Source organism: Bemisia tabaci, chromosome 6, assembly GCF_918797505.1.
Source record: "Bemisia tabaci chromosome 6, PGI_BMITA_v3".
NCBI lineage: Eukaryota > Metazoa > Arthropoda > Insecta > Hemiptera > Aleyrodidae > Bemisia > Bemisia tabaci.
In genome coordinates this window covers 14065512-14082845 of record NC_092798.1, presented here as the reverse complement: position 1 = coordinate 14082845, position 17334 = coordinate 14065512, and the positions used below count along the sequence as shown (strand labels likewise).

The 17334-nt window shown below is 36.4% G+C and overlaps 1 protein-coding gene across 2 annotated transcripts; it reads left to right on the top strand.

The window, feature by feature from the left end:
- The first annotated feature begins 663 nt into the window (after positions 1–663).
- On the top strand, positions 664–15183 carry Cib2 (Calcium and integrin binding family member 2). Of its 2 annotated transcripts, XM_072301631.1 has the most exons (6): positions 664–901; positions 3539–3637; positions 4358–4392; positions 5259–5376; positions 11334–11481; positions 12826–15183. In XM_072301631.1, exons 2-6 carry the CDS (start codon positions 3587–3589, stop codon positions 13041–13043), a joined length of 570 nt encoding a protein of 189 aa, XP_072157732.1. In that variant the 5' UTR covers positions 664–901; positions 3539–3586; the 3' UTR covers positions 13044–15183. The 2 variants fall into 2 exon arrangements, with proteins under 2 accessions (XP_072157732.1, XP_018916293.1); XM_019060748.2 differs by lacking the exons at positions 664–901; positions 3539–3637 and having other exon boundaries at positions 4358–4427.
- Positions 15184–17334: the final 2151 nt, after the last annotated feature.

Sequence of the window (17334 nt, the reverse complement as noted above, 5' to 3'; positions counted from 1 at the left end):
TGCACGACTGGAAAAAAAACACATTGGATCTAGAGTCCAGACTCTTGAAAACATTGACAAGAAAAAGGACTCTTGATTCAATCAGATTTAAGCTTAAATCAAAAGGAAATCTGCTCAAATTAAGAGGCTTGGTTCTTGATTTAAGCTTAAATCTGATTGAATCAAGAGTATTTTTTCTTGTCGATCTTTTTAAGAGTCTAGAGTCTAGATCCAATGTGTTTTTTTTCCAGTGTGTAAAAAATAATCTCAACTTAAATTCTCATGATCGAGGAGGGCATGATCGAAAAGGAATGTTCATTGTAATAAATCGTCACCTACCTGACATAAGGGCGTGAATACACTCTGCAATGAACCCTGTCCTCAATACAATTCAATGCTTTTCTGGGCTCATCTCAATGTGTAGTTGCGCCCTTATGTCAGCCAAGTGACGAAATGTAAAGATGAAATAGGTCAACATTTCAACAAGTGAGTGGAAAACAAATCCGGAATGAAAGATATCCAAAACATGGAAGAGATCAAAAGAACGATGTGGGTGCTAAGTTAATCGTAATCGGAATAAAAGAGCCGCATGAAGGAGCCTGACAAAATACCAGAGCAATTTATCAGTAGGAAGTTCTTCCGTCCAACAAATTGAAAGATGTTAATAGCGTGTACGTGTAATGCGGAGCATGGGTTGAAAGCTTCGTGCGAAAAAAAATAATTAAGTAATGGGTTGACCGCACCCATGGGCTTAATTTTCCGCCGCACGTCAGAAATTTCTCATTTGGTCAACGCCGGCCCGCGGACCCCTGGAACTAGGTAATTTTTCCTGCAGTTAAGTTCGTGTTCATACCAACCCCTAACTCGCATTTTCAACACCTCAGCAAAGGACTTAGATCTCCAATACCGTGGATCGAACCAGGTAATTATTATTTTTATCTATTTTTTTTTCTTACACTTTTCACGCATGATCCATATGTATTGGAATCAGATAAACATATCGACGGTGAAAATTCCATGCCACGTTTGAGCGTTTAAAAGTTTCCACTCCCTTTTAATGATTTTTTTTTTAAAAAAAAACAGTATTCAGCAAACAACAATAAAGCAACAATATTCCTTAAAGTTTTCACAGAGAACTTCACTCGCACGGAGAAGAAAAATCACGGGGATTTTAAAAAGTTGTTGTTGAGTAGTTTTTCATTTAAAATAAAAATAATGACAGGAAGTCTGCAACGTTGCAAACCGAGACACGTGATTTGGGAGTTTCATGGTCTATATACGTCTAACTGGTCAAAATTATATTAAAACTGAATCAGAATGCATGCGCTTGATAGGTTCAAAAATTGTGTGCGAAAAATCATGCAGGAATAAATATATTTTGGTTGTAATCTCAAAATGTTTGTTTTTATATAATTTATTTACTAAAAATATAACGTAATATTGTTGCGTGCCATTTTTAGAGAGTGGTTTCAAATGAACAAATCTGCATCATGCAAAATTTCATATTTTAAAATCGCTTGGTATCCTGCCACTAAAATGAGTACAAAAATTGGAATATTTCAAACGAAGATGCAGGGTAAGTTTTTTGGGGATGTTTTTTTTTTTTTTTTTAAATTTATTGTTTCTTTTGATTTAAAACAAAAGATTACAAAGTCAAAGTAAAAATTGTTATAAATCTAATATACATAATTTACTCTAAATATTCATCAATACTGTAGAATACATTCTCCTTACAAAATGTATCTACTCTTCTTTTGAAGGTGCTTCTCTCTTCAATTTCTCTAATATATGTTTTTTGTGTTTTATTTTTTTCTTATCCCAAACCTGGCAGAATGTTAGTTTAAAATCTTTAGAGTATATTATTGGTAGGTAGGGCGAAGAAGTTGAGACAATCAATCATCGTGCTGCAAAAAAATCGTGTTAATCGTGCTGCAAGGGATAATATTGAGTTTTTCACCGATAGAGCGTGAAAAAATTAGTGCTTGAAAATTTTCAGCCTCATAAATAAGGGCAAGTGCTTGGCTTTGAGATGAGAAAATTGCCAGCAAAAAAATCTAGGTTTGTAAGGAAACTTTAAAACGTCACAATTGAGATTTTTGGTTTTGGAAAATCGCCATAGAACTTTGTTTATTACAACTTTTAACATTGGAATTAATTCAGAGCTCTACGCGTTACATAGTGGAAATGGCGCTATGTCCGTTCAAATCTTCTGCTAACGATTAGTTTTTGGCAAATTACCTGAGTCGTTTGAGAAAAAATATTATCTGAGAGGACGTGACGCAGTTGCCCAAGAAAATCGGTAGGGCTCGTCAGTCGCTCATTATTTTTCTTCGGAAAATGGTGAGTTGTTTGTTGAAATAATTTATGATTAATTTTGTTTTCACGCAAACTAGCTCTTGAAATTTTATTTTGACAGAACGAATGATCTATTATTAATGATTAACATTAGGTAAACAAGCGGGAAAGCTCTAATACGTTGGTATTAGAGAAGCGCTCAGCATTGAGGGTCTGCCTGAAGTGAAGAAATATTCAACTTTTAAACCAATATATATTTACTTTATTTCAGAATTTTTATTAAAAACTAAATTACAGAAACTAAATTAAAGCTTTCTTAAATAGAATTTTTTTTTTTCTTAAAATTTGAAAATTCAAATCTATAAGTTTTCGCGCTTTTTTCGAAGAATGCCGTGGTTGGAGCTTCCTATAGTCATACTACTCGACATCAGCTGATAGCAAACAAAGGTTACCAAGGAAACCGTAAACGCGTAACAACTACCTACCGTCGCCAGAGCCAAAGACAAATAAGTCAAAGACACATAACCTAGATGTAAGCGAATTCTACTAAGGTCTCCGAATAAAGTTATCACCGGTGGAAAAGTTTTCGGAAATCAGAACGCGCATCTTGAACTTTCGAAAGTAATTATAGAATAACTATAAACCGCATAGCGAAGAGAGTTTTAGGACTGTTATTTATTTCTCACGCTAATTTGCATTTAATCGTATTCACAGAGCTATTATGAGGTAATCAAAAAATAAATTTTCCTAAATGACGTTCCGTGCATCGATGAGTTGGTGCGCCATTTGACCGCTTGAGCGCCCTACTATACTAGAGCTCTAGTGGCAAATCGAAATCAAAAAGCGCCGCCTATCGGCTGAGCGCTTAATATATCTATTCCCACCTTGATACAGGCAGGGAGGAAGATGTGCTAACTTCATTTTATAATTTTTTTGGGTGTTATTTTGTTCCATGCGTATTAGAGCGCTAATTTTCTCTGCTGATTTAATTTTTGAAAAATTTATTTTGGAACAATTCTCTGAAATTTTGAAGTTATTCTAAAATATTTAATGTATAAATAGTGGAGTAGACTGACCATGGCCTTTTACATGTGAGACAATTTTTTTAATCCGAATGCCTAGGCCATAAAGGATTACGAGATATTTGTTATTTCGAGTATTCGCTTGATGCCGCTAACAAGTAATATTGCAATTTTTCCATTAATATGTATACTTACTTTTATTTTATCCTTGGGCGGTGACACATTATCCTATGCGATTCCAGAAACTTCTTCACGAGAAAATAAGTTCACTGTTCACTTGAACACATTAGATGGGAAATCAAGTAATTACTTTCACTGAACAACAACTCGAAAATTACCAGGTAAGTAACCAACTGTGATTTAATTAGTTTCATGAGAGGGTTGGATTAGTCCGTTATAATTTATTAAATCATAAAATACCTGACGAGAAATGTAGCCATAATACCTTCTTGTGTTGTTTTATCACTTCATTTATAGCAAAGCGCTTCATTATGGCTACATTTCCCGTCAGGTATCTTCTGATTTAATATATTATACTTTTTTTTTTTTTTTTTTTTTTTCAAAATACAACTATGTGCGTTTTTGTCAAACTTGGTATATTTAGCTGGTTATTTTGGCCTGTGTGACTGTGGCTGTAAAAAAATTATGCGTATCGACGGTGCAAGTCGGCAATCACATAACTCGGTTTGCGACGTCGCAGACTTCCTGTCATACTTTATTTTTTAAATGGAAAACTACTCAACGGCAATTCTTTAAAACTGTCATGATTTTTCTTCTCAATGCGAAGAAAATTCTGCAAAAATTTCAAGAAATAATGTCAATTTGCTCTCCTTTAAAAAATGACGTAGAGGCGGAGATTTTCAGACACCGCAAACGAGTTATGTGTTTGCCGACTTTCACCGTCGATATGTCATCAAGCAATCTGCGCTATATCTTTATTTATCAATGTCATGATTACATTAATGCTTTAATACACTGTGCGACAAAATTGAGCGTGCATCGCTAATAATTCGTTTGAAAGCCATACCTCCATTCAATGTTTCTGTCGCTTCTTTTTGCAGGATTGCACCTTTTTCACGCGGAAAGAAATTTTAAGGTAACTTTTTCTCCGACCATCATTTTTCTACACAGGTATATTTTCATTACTTGCAGTCTAGTTTGTAAATGGGACGGCTGGAAATAACTGACACTTAAAACAACTTTTAGTTTTTACATTTGGCATCATATCATTCTCGTTCAATACAATGGCGATTCTCAAAAATCGGCAACACAGGGACTCGTCCATTTAAATCTATGTTGAACAATTGCTATATCGATGGCTGAATTAAAAAAAATTCATAACTCAGATTACGACGTTGATCCTGGCGCATAATGCACTGCTCTAGAGAAAAATTAATCAACAGTTTCTGTTGAAATTTTCTGTAAATTTTCTTCACTCACTCCAAAAAAACTTTACAGAATTGCGATGAAAAAGTTTCATTAGTTCTCATTGAAGGAAATAAAACATAATCAGATTTTGTAAAACGTTTCGATTAAGATACGTGTTTTCGCATTCAGGCATATTTTGATGTTTGGAGGCAGGCAGTTTCACCCAATATAATTTATTAATAATGGCTTCAAGTTGAGAAAGAACAGTGTTGTTTGATTGTTTTTTTTTTAAAACCTTTATTAGGAACACAACTACAAAGTCTATTGAGTGTTAACCTCTCAGTGCGTGATCGAAAAACACATGGAAACATGTTAGAAAAGATGAAGGAATCAAGCGAAAATTTAGGATGATGCCTAAAAATTATTCCTTCACTCAATGGGTTCGAAAATTTTAAAGTGGAGTTCGATCACTGATTATTATTTAAACCACGAAAATTAATTTGCGAGTCATCTCAGCAAGCTAATATCTACCGACGCTTATTAGTTCATTTACTTAATTTATCTGAGAAGAATATATATATTCCTTTTTTTTAGAGTATTTAAGAGGTTCAGAGACATGTGCCCGGATATTGTGCCAAAACAAATGACCCACGATGAGCCAAGAACCATCGGGATACCAACTCGCTATGTGGAACAGCTTCCTGAGCTAAGGGTAAATATTTTCATCTTCATGCTCACATTAAACTGAGTTTAACAGGAAGGAAACAATTAAGTCACGTCATGGTCAAACCGAGAAAAAGAGATTCGAAGTTTTATTTCTCCGTCAGAGAGTTTTAAAGGTTAAGTTAAAGACCTTTTTGCGTTCAAAATATTCTTGTTTGACTAGGATTTTTTTTTTTTTTTTTTTTTTTTTACCGACTCCTTTTTTACTGGCTAATTTTACAATACTATGAACATTACAATCTATAAATAGAGAATAAAATAAATGAAGTAAAAAGGAAAACTACATAAATTTAAATTTTTGATAGGTAAAAATCAGTGGTAGTTTGAACTCAAAACTTTTTGCTGATTTACTTACCTCCCCTAAAATGTGACTATTGGTTCTTTTTAGTAAAATTCAGTTCAATCGTGCATAATTCTAGATTTTATTTCAGGCTCCAATAATAATTAAAACTTGAAAAAAATACGTGTGAACCTAACCTTGCTGATAAGAGACATGTGTCATTAGCACTTATTTTCTTTAAGTTTTGATTTATTGAAATTAGAGGCCACTTGCTTCACCATTCTCAACTCAAGAATCCGTACGCAATGGTTTTATGTATTTATACCAACTTCGTCCTTAATATCAAAAGCTCAAAACAGTAGAACTCGCTCCATAGATGTTTCCTCTTAAACTGGAGCGAAAAAATGAAAATTTTGGAAGTCAGAGAGCTTAAAGAATGATAGTGGAATTAGGTCATGATTGACGCATATAATTAATGAGACCTTCATCATTTTAACATTCACGCGCAAGAAAAAAATGAGAAAAATATTGATGATAAAAAAAAATTAAAAATAAAACGTCAGTATGAGACAAATTTGACCAATTCTACATTCGAGAATAGAAAGCGTCCAAGATAAATATTTCTTTTACAATTTATGCGACGTTTGTAATTTTTTTCTTTTAATGTATTAATTATTCTTAATTCATTAATGCAATTCAATTTGCTTAATTCGTTTGAATTATTCTTTAAAAAATTCTTCTAAAATATCCACTGGATCCTCTCCGAAAAGAGACTTTGAAGTACACATGCAATCATAGCACGGGCGTTTCTGTGAGTTCACCTTCGCTGTGTAGTTAATTTAAGAAAAAATTGAAAGATCTGAATGATGGCAAATCGTTACGACTCAAGTTCAGTTACGAATTCATTATTTCCATTCGGATTTTAGCCATTGGTAACCAGTTAAATTTAATTTTGTTAATTTTTAGCTTTTTTATGTGAGTAGGTATTGATCAACGAAAATATGGCCAATTCGGTTTTTCATTTTCTTTTTCTCTAAAAAATATACCTATCTCCTTGTTCTTCCTTCATGGTGATCGCACATCTTTCCGGATGAATATTCTAACTTATTATAACTTAAACTGTTTCATTCAACAATTTAATAAAAATCGATGAAATAAGTAGAAAATCTTTATCTGGCGGCACCTATCAGCGCTTTGAGTTGTATTACCGCAGTTGCGAGTGCACATTAATGCACATGCACACATGCATTAGTGCACATGCCTCGAAAAATCTACATTTTCCGTCAACGTTAACACTGAGGTGACCGTGGAGAGATTAGCGTAGACACAATGCCACCGGAACAGAACAGGGAACCAGGAAAAACTATACGCGTTGGACGGAACGATAAGAGCTCATATCTTGTTTTTTTAAGTATTTTGAAGGAAAAAATGAATACGTATTCATTACTGCCTGAACTTAGCCATGGAAAAAGTATGAACGCGTCTATGGGCATCGAACATTTCTAACAGGTAAATTCTGCTTCATAGAGCAGTAACGACCAAAATTGTCGAAATCTAGTTTCCATCAAATTGTTATTTATGACAAACGACGTATGCTTCTTCGGTTGTTGCCAAATTTCTGTTATAAAAATACAAATGTTTGAAAAAATTCATTGTGAATTTTTTTCAATGTTAAATAGGATTTTATTCTCAATTTGACTTCAAGTATCTGAAAATTTCAAAAAAAAATATTTATGACTTTCCTTGAAAAACAAATATTACATGGGGGAAATTTGGCATGCATATTCGAATTGACTTACGGCGTTTTCCCCTACCACAGAAGTGCTAAACTGATGCGAAGAATGTTAATCGAAAGTTTAATGCAATTTTCTGCTGTGATAGGGAAGAGAGCAGTATGTGCATGCTGGGATGAACCTCGATACACATAAAGCACATGCTAACCATGACTCATACAGAGATGAACTTACTGCTCGCTTCGCTATCAAGGCGGTTTTAAACAGTGATAAAAAGTGAATCCGTTGGTTCTGTTCCAAGTGAAATAAACTTCTAAACCTCTGCCCTTAACGTAAAGAATCAATTGTGGCAAGTGCGTTAATGAAGTTGCACAGAGAGTGCTTTGCAAGCCATGTTCTTCATGAAAATCATTGGCATGGTTCCAAAAAGAGTTTCATTGGTTCACCCGACCAGTGGCAGGCGTGAATGGTCGATGATCGATATTTTCCCGTTAGAAGCTATGGTGCGGAATCGACTATTGAGGTGTGTTGCGATAAACATATCGATCCTTTTCCATAGGGTTAAATGGCAGATCAATCGATAAATCGTAAAGCACACAACGCCATTGCAACGACTTTGATCCGTCCATGTTACTTTTTAAAGAAGCCTGAATCCCCACATTGATACTTTAAAAGTGTGCAAAACATCCCAGACACACCAAAAAAGTTGCTTTTTACCAATTGTCAAACCAAAAATGTATTTAAAAATTGAAAAAAAAAACTATTGCGGTTGTCATGTTTCAAAATGTCCGCCTTTCACTAAGTTATTGTATCAGTTCTATTCCTTTTGTTTGAAGAGAAGGAAAAAAAAAACATGTTTGCATTTCAAGTCGAATATTCTTGACTAAGTTGAAACTTGAAGGGTAAATAAAGTGTTGTAAAGTGACGGTGTATTCTTTTACATCATATGACTTGGAGAAATAAAAAATAAAAACGAAAAATCAAGCATTTTAGCCACAAATATTTCATTGCAAGTTTCAAAGAAATTCGTTTCTTTCAAGGACATTCGTAAGATTGGAAAGTATAATGCAAAGATGCTATTTCATTCGAAAAAAAAACAAAGAAACGGCAAAGATAATACCAAAATCTTAGATATCTCATGCTTGACAGATATCAAAGGACCAAATTAATGTGTATGTTCATCAAAGTTGCCACCGCATTCTCATCTAAAGGTAGACCATCGCTTCGTATCATGGTGGTATCATCTCGCACCGAAGTCTGAGGGACTCTTCTTTCGAAAGGGAAAAAGGAAAAGTTAACCCTTAAGGTCCAGTTACACGATCAAATTGAGTCATCAAATTGGGCCTCTCATTGGTCGTATCCTCACCTCAGGTCTTTTTCCACCAATCAGAGCTCCAGTTTGATGGCTCAATTTGATCGCGTAACTGGTCCTTTAGATGCCCAAGCCGGGTCAAGATGACCGGAGGCTTGCTGAAAACACGTGCCTCGCAGATTATATAAGGCTGGTACATACTTATACAAATCTCAGAGACGAGTCTACAAAAACATCCCATAAAAAGAATCAGACATCCAATTTAAAAAAATTGAGTGTCAACACAGGAAAAAGATAGAAGAGATGTATTCCGGCCTCGTTTTCACGCTTTTCTTCCGAATCCGAGCGCCCTCTCACTAGCAGAATAGAGTGGAGCATTGAAAGTTCACGCCTTGCGCCATGGCGCCTTCAATTTTGCAGATACAACACGGTCATCCATCAAGTACGAATAGTTGTATCTCTGCGCCGTCATCAACGCGCATCCTTTCCCTAGCTCTATTTCGATGTTATGTTGTTTTCGGTTCTCTTACTTTTGTAGTGGTGCCTCAAAGGCTACGTGAGCAACATACCAAAGATAGAAAAGACGCAATCCAGCCTCGTTTTTTTTAACTTTTCCTGAGCGACACCTCACTAGGCGCATTTCGAGTGAACGCCTAACGCATCCGATTTTGCCAATGCAACTTGCACATCCATCAAGCGCGACTGGTTATATCTCTGCTCTGTCATCAATGCGCGTTGAGGTGCCTCTTATTTTTGAAATTTTATAAAAGCTAAGGTTTTTCCTCAAAATATACTAAGATGTGTCAAAATCAACAATCATTTTGAAATAAAAGTAAAAACATGTTAAAGGTCTCTCAGACTCCCTAAAGGACGCACGACTAAAAATTATTATTTTGGCGAGAGTTGGGTCGTGTCAAGGATTTTTTTCCCCTTAGATGACTACCTCTAGTAATCCCTGCAGCCGCAAGTTATATTGACCCGAGCCCAACTACCTCTTCTGGCGGATTTATATATCGATGGCCAAAGTGCGAAATCTCGTATCTCTGTTTGCGACGTCACAAACTTCCTATCATACTTGAGTTTTTTTTTTTTTTTTTTTCTTTTTTTGGAAAACCAGTCAATATATTTTCTTGAAAACTTCCTCGATTTTTCTTCTCTATCTGTAGAATATTCCATAGAAATTCTAAGCTATATACTTGACTTATTTCTCTTCGAAAAAATTAAAAAGGAACAGAGGTTTTGAAGGACCGCAATGGAAATACGTAGTCTCGCGATTTGGACATCGGATATGGAGGATAAAGGGGAGGTGATAAAGAGCCAGTGCACAAGTGGAAAGGTTAACATTTAAAGAAACGTATTTTCCTCCTTTGAAAACATAGAAATAACATAAATAGTACTTCAAAAACTATCAAAATCAATGTATTTAAATACGGGTCAGTTCGACCCGTCTTAGAACCTAGCGAAAAATTAAAAATTTTTGGGCATCCAAGGGTTAAGGTATTAAAGATTTCCATTCAGTTTGCTGGTGTATCACGAAAAAACCGAAATATTCCACAAAATGATCTTTTGATGCACTCTTTTTCAGTACAGTACTTACATACAATGAGCAAGATAGCCGATCTCTTGAAGCCAGTTCGTGGCAGAGTTGTTCCGTTTCTCGAATCAGCGGCGCCTTCAAAATGTAGATAGGCAACTATATTGGCACCGTCATCCAGAAAACAGATCAAGTTGTTCCTTGTGCAGGTTTACCAGTTACGGCATCGATAAATGTGATATTTTTGGTCTTATTATTCGTAGAAAGAATTGTTCTTAGAGCGTGCGTTTGATATGATATGTTGATTAAACAAGTAACTGTTTGAACTAAATTACGATGAACCATGAAGTGTTGAATAAATTATAAATGTCTCAAGAAAAACGCCCCTTTACAGCATTGTACGAAAATTGTGATTTCATAGATACATGGATTCATGCCATTATTTTTTCTTTTCGTTGGCTGCATGAAAAGGAACCTTGGTTCTAAATGGTAACTTTTTCCAAGAACAATTTTTTTCCAACGAGTATAGTAAAATATGGAATTTGAGTATTCGACAGAAAACATTCTACAATATCCTAAATAACAGGATTTAATGGGTTTGGTTCATGCTTGTGAATATAGTAAAAGCCACGTATCACAACTTGACAAAGATTTTACCGAAGACATACCACATCAAACATATTAGATAATATTTTTTCTGAAAATCACTTTTTTTTAACCAAAAACTTTTTTGAGTTGTAGGTTGTGGAAAAAGTACTCTTATTTTCTATACAGATTAAACTTTTTCGAAAATCGATTATAGTTAGATGACTTACTTGTATGACTGACTTGCTGTGACTGATGACTTGTGCAGTATGCTACAACATAGTGAAAAAGTACTCATTTTTGTATCACTTTTCATATTTCATATTTTAGAGTGATTTGTCTAAAATATTTTCATTTTTATCTCGGCCGAGTGCTGATAGTCAAATTATTGGGCGGCATGCATGGACTAAATCATGTTTACATGCAGTTGGATTTAAAACGTTTATAAAGCCTCTCTTCTAAACTGTAAATACATGGTTTTTTTTCACAATTATGGTTCCAGGAGAACCCATTTCGTCGTCGAATTTGCGAAGTTTTTACAGACGATGGGATCCGGGATCTAACCTTCGAGGACTTCCTGGACATGTTATCGGTTTTCAGCGAGCAAGCGCCGAGGAATATAAAAGTTTATTACGCTTTTAAAATTTACGGTAGGTTCGCCCCCAATATGGAGGATTATTTTAGATTCGTGACCAGTAAATTAAGATTTTTGCTCTCGATTGAAGACAGATTCCAGTTAGTTTAAGCAGTATTTCCTGCGTCTAACTCCAGTCTAGTCTAGCATATTTAAGGAGAAAGTTGAATGCCTTTCTTCATTTCCTATCATTTTATTTCTTCTTTGGCAAAATAGTCGACGTGATTTTTTGAGAGCTTCCCTAATTTTTTCCCTGTTAGCACAATATTCTGTAAAAATTTCGAGCTATTTAATCGGCTCATTTTCCTTCGAAAAATAAAACAGGGGAAGTAATTTTGAAACATCGCCTCGCTGCTATGCTAAGGGAAAACGCCGTATGAACATCCGAATATTGCCAAATTTTCTCCCAAAAAATATTTATTTTTGACGAAAGTTATGAATATTTTTCCTTGAAATTTTCACATAGTTTCGATAAAATTACAAAAAAAAAAATATTTGAAAAATCAGAAGAAAAATATTTACAAATTTTCCCGGAAATTCGTGATCCACCTTTAAAAATTTGACTACGTCTCATGGAAACTTCTCTAGCCTGGCACATAGAGTACATAGAGTCGTAATGTAAGTGGGTGAGCTGGCACCACTTTAAAGCATTTTCCAGGTCCCGAATTCCGTGACTCTTGTTCAAGCCGGGTCACTTTTTCGATACCTAATCAATTTTTTTCGATACTCCAGGACCCGGCCATCCGATGTAAACAAAGAAAATGGGAATTACTACGTGTTCCACACCGCCGTTTTGGATCGAACATGTATCGAAAAAGTGACCCGAAGCTCGGCGCACACCGGGCTCGGAACTCGTCGACCAGAACATGGCGCCAGCTCTCTCATTTACATTACAACTCTTACTCTGTGTACTCTATGGCACGGTAGCACGGAGATTCGCACTTAAGCCGGCAGAATAACTTTTCCGCACAAAGTACATTTATGGTAATTTTCCGACTATCGTTGCCGCAAAAAATCATTTTCGCACAAATTAGATCAAAAATTTCTGAAAGAAATAGCAAGAATTAAGAAGGAGTTGAAGTATAAGCACGCAGATGAAAATAATGGAAAATTCACGGACCAAAATCTGGACCCTGACGATCCCTGTTGGGCTGCTGAGTAAGGTAAGAAATATATTTCTCATAATTTCCTCGACGTTGCCATATACTACAGAAAATTATTTGTGCGAAGATTTTGTGCGGCAACGATAATCGAAAAAATTACCACACGTGTACTTTGTGCAGAAAAGATAGGAAGCCCTTAAGCCATTTCCATGCAGCTTCAGTTTCGCGGTAATTAGCCTCAAACCGATTTGTTGCAGATTTCGACGGTGACGACTACATCGGCGTGCGGGATTTGGAGGAGGCGACGAAATTGTTGACGCGAAATGAGCTGAACGCGGAGGAGATAGCCCAAGTGGCCGAGAAGGTCATCGAGGAAGCAGACGTGGACGGCGACGGGAAACTGTCCTACATGGAATTCGAGCAGGTCATCCTCCGAGCTCCAGACTTCATCTCTACTTTCCACATCCGCATCTAGAAAATTTCCTCGTTCCTTTTCTCTCCATATACTTTTTACGAACCGGGAAAGAGTCAGACGTCAGGATTGTGAAACTCGTAGAGTACATAGAGTCGTAATGTAAATGGGAGAGCTGGCGCCATGTTCTGCTCGACGAATTCCGAGCCCGGTGTGCGCCGAGTTCGGGTCGCTTTTTCGATACATTTTCGATCCAAAATGGCGGTGTGGAATACGTGGTAATTCCTATCTCCTTTGATGTTGTTGTTGTTGTTGTCATCGGATGGCCGGTACCCGTGTAACGCAAACAATCGATTATGTATCGAAAAAGTGACCCGGCGTCACACAGGAGTCTCGGAATTCGGGACATGGAAAATGCTTAAAAGTGGCGCCAGCTCTCCCAATTACATTACGACTCTATGTACTCTATGGTGAAACTGGAGTGTTTGGCATTTTGTAACACTCTGTCTCTACGGGACGTTTCATAGGATTTGTTCCGGGGAAAATCTCACTTTCGAGGTTGGGAAAAATATTGAGTCAGTCAACACTACACAGTGGTCTCGAAGCAAAAAAAATGGGACGAGTTTGTACCAAAAACAGGTTGCAGGTGGTGAGTCTATTGGTACGTGTGGACTCAAAATCGCGAAAAATCGAAATCTTGGCTGATCCTAATTCCGAGATATCGCAATTTGATTTTTTTATAGTAAATGCGAGTAAGGCAAGTTTAATTGCAAGTAGTGGAATTTTAAATGCAAGGCTTCTACTGATTTTGATCCGCTTTTTTATTTAATTTTGTCCATTGAATCGGTGTTGATCGGTTCACGTTTGAGTTTTTCGTTCGATTCATGTCGATCGAATAATACATCACATCTCGTCGCATGCAGACAACCTATTATACTCTTTTTTTTTAAACTGAACAATTCGCCTTCTGCTGCGTCTGCAGCAATTGTTGTTACGAATATGTTGTGCGTGCTGATTTCAGCTCATTACATACTTGACTCTCTGAAGGCGTTTTATGTGCACAAGTAGCGCAGTCTATCGGAGAACGAACGAAGTGGGGATGATGGAGCAATTCATTCAATCTCGCTTATGTTGTTCTTCAACAGGGTGCTCTACCTCCGCACATTAAACGCCTTCAGAGAGTCAAGTATGTAATGGGCTGAAATCAGCACGCACAACACACTCGTAACAACAATTGCTGCAGACGTAATAGAAGGCAAATTGTTCAGTTAGAAAAAAAGAATATGATAGGTAGTCTGCATGTAACGACAGGGTATGTATTCGATCGACATGAAATCGAACGAAAATAAAAACGTGATCGGTAGTCAATTTATTTTATTTCTCAGATAATAATTAAAGTCGAGCACTTGTCTTGGGATATAGATACCTGGAATCATCTATCCTGGATTCGCCGTAGAGAGAGAAAGCCTATAACGGAATTTTATATTGCTTAATTTCCCCTCATGTTGTTTTTAACCTACGAAGTTATTCGAAGACATGACATCTGGAAACGTCCTACGAATTTCTCGTGAATTAAAGGTGTACCTACAAAATTTCCAGCCCGAATCTGTCGTCGTTTCCTATTTAAAATATGAGACATGAAGGGAAATGAGGCAACATCTGATGCAGTCACACACTAGTTAAATGCGTAGATCCAAGTAATGAGAGTTGTTGCACTGAACGGCATAATGCCGTGCTAAGTAAAAACGCCGTATGAGCCTTTAGCCTTTCCCCCATGATCCATGCCACTTAATTTTGAGATTGAATTCCTATGTTCCTTCTGTTTAAAAAAAATGATGTTGTTACGTTGACAAATATCCATTACAACAATACGTGCAAATAGTTGATTTGATTTTCAAATAAACGTTTAGAAATACATATTCTTTTATTTATGTTTAATTTTATTCTCATGCCTCCGTTCACGCTTTGAAAAACTATCATTATTCGCTTTTTCATCTGTGCAACCACGGGAGTAAAGCTGAAAATAATTTTTAATATTATACTGTTGGGCAGATCTCAATTTTTGGGCAGCTCTAGACCGCTCCAGGCTGCCCGCTTGGTTTGGATGTGTATTTAAATCGGTCCATTTCAAGAGTGGGCAGATTCAGATCCACCCAGAAGTCGGAATCTTCAAAATATATCATCCCTTCAATCTTACTAACCTCGCAGACTTGCCCCAGCCGATTCAATTCTCAGAACTCTCCGAGACTAGGCAGCTTGGGAGTGGTGATGGTGATGTCTTGGAAGAATGAGGGTTTGCTTGTTTTTTTGTTTTGTCTGTTTGGTCCAACGGAGAATAATATATAGTTGAGAGTTTTGATATAAATGGGGGAGCGTCAATTCCATGAGAAAAAATTCACCAAAATTCTCTACACCTCTTTGGTGTAACAGGACTTAATTATCTTTCCAGAAATTCCCACCTTGTTATACCTGAACCGGATAATCTTCTATAATTGCCTCAGCTAAAGGCTCTTAGATTTTTCCTGCGTACGATAAGTATCTTGATTTATTTTGCGAGGAAAGATCTGTACTTTTAAAGGATGCCTATGTCATTCTTAATGCGTTCAATTTCGTATAATACTGTGCAACACCTCTGTTGTGAAATAGTTGCTTCAGGCGCCGCCGCACGGCCAGCGCGAAACGCGGCGCCTACAAACCTAAGTGGATACTTCAAGCATTGTGCAATGCGTGAAGTATCCACTTAGGTTTGTAGGCGCCAGTGAGCCTCTCGAGCCGGCAGGACGCCGCTCCGCTCTGTTAGGCTTTAATATTTATACTCGCATAGTCAAGCGTTTTTTAACTCAGGATTTTGAAATGTTTGCACCCTCTGCATTGATTTTTCTCATTTAAATTGATGGGGGAAAAATATGTATCAATTTATCAAAGGAGAATAATAATATAATGTGTGTTTTTTGAATATTGGTGGTTCCGTGTCTTTAATGATTTCCAAAGCACTTTAATTTTTCCTTTTACATTTTGTGCTTTAATTGTGCTGCAGCGAGGTGTACGCGCAACGAAACGCTCAAAATTTGACGTATTTGACTCTAAAAGATCGATGTACAACTGGGTTAAAACTAAAGATTGCGTGCTTCTTGATTTTTTTCCCTCTTTTATTCATTTTTGCAGTTCCTGTCGGCACAACTGCGGCTCATTGAGATTAATGTCGCTTGGAAAACGTTTTACAAATATTTGTCACGTTTTAAAAATATAAATTTATTTTCAAAATGAAGTAATAATTTCGTAAAGAAAAAAGAAAAAATATAAAAAAAAAGTATGTATACATATATAAGGCATTCAATATTTCAAGGATAGAAATAAAACCAAATATTCACCAATGACAATTTAAAAAGATGATGCAAAAGGAGAAAGTAATAACATTTCATCTAGAAAATGAGCAACCATAACAACACCTCCTTCTCTCTCAATTTCTCATTTCCAATTTGTCAATATAATTTTACATGCCGACTAAAATATAACGCTCGGACCAAGTCACTGTTGCTTATTACCTATACGTGTGGGCGTAAACTACTGGACAAAAAAGGTGCGCGGACAAAAAATCGTTGACAAAATGTCCTGAAACCCTTTTTTCCCTATGCTTATTACCGGAAAAAAGCCCGTGAAAGTCACGGATGTAGATGGTTTGCAATAAATCAAATAAATAATTATTATAATACATGCTCACTTCATTGATTGAGTAATTTACTTGAATTTACTGGGGCGATTGACCGAGATTGTTTCGATCGACTTGATTCAATCTAGAAATAAAAACCAAACTGTCTTTTTTATGTATTATTATTTCTTGATCGAATCGATATTGATTGTTTCACGTCGGTTCCTTACGTAGCCCTTCAGCTACCACCTCAAATAAGACCAAGCAAGAGAACCAACGCAATATTGAAATAGGGCATAGGAAAGGATGCTCGTTAATGACGGCGCAAAGATACAACTATTCGTACTCGGTGGATGTCCGTGTTGCTTCTAAAAAATTGAAGGCGCGAGGTGATCGAGGCGTAAACTCGCAGTGCTCCGCTCTATGCTGCCAATGCGGTGTGGCGCGGATTCGGAAGAAAAGTAAAAAACGAGGCCAGACTACACGAATACCTATTCTATGTTTTGCTGTGTCAACACTCGACTTTTTCATTAATTTATTTATTTTTTTTTTTTTTCAATCGGTTGTCTGATTTTTTTCATAGGATGTTCTTGTAGACTTATATCGGTGTCTCGTATGCACCATTGTACCAGCCCCATACAACGCGCGGGACACGTGTTTTTAACAAGCTTCCGGTCACTTTTGACCTGCGTTAGCCATCATTGG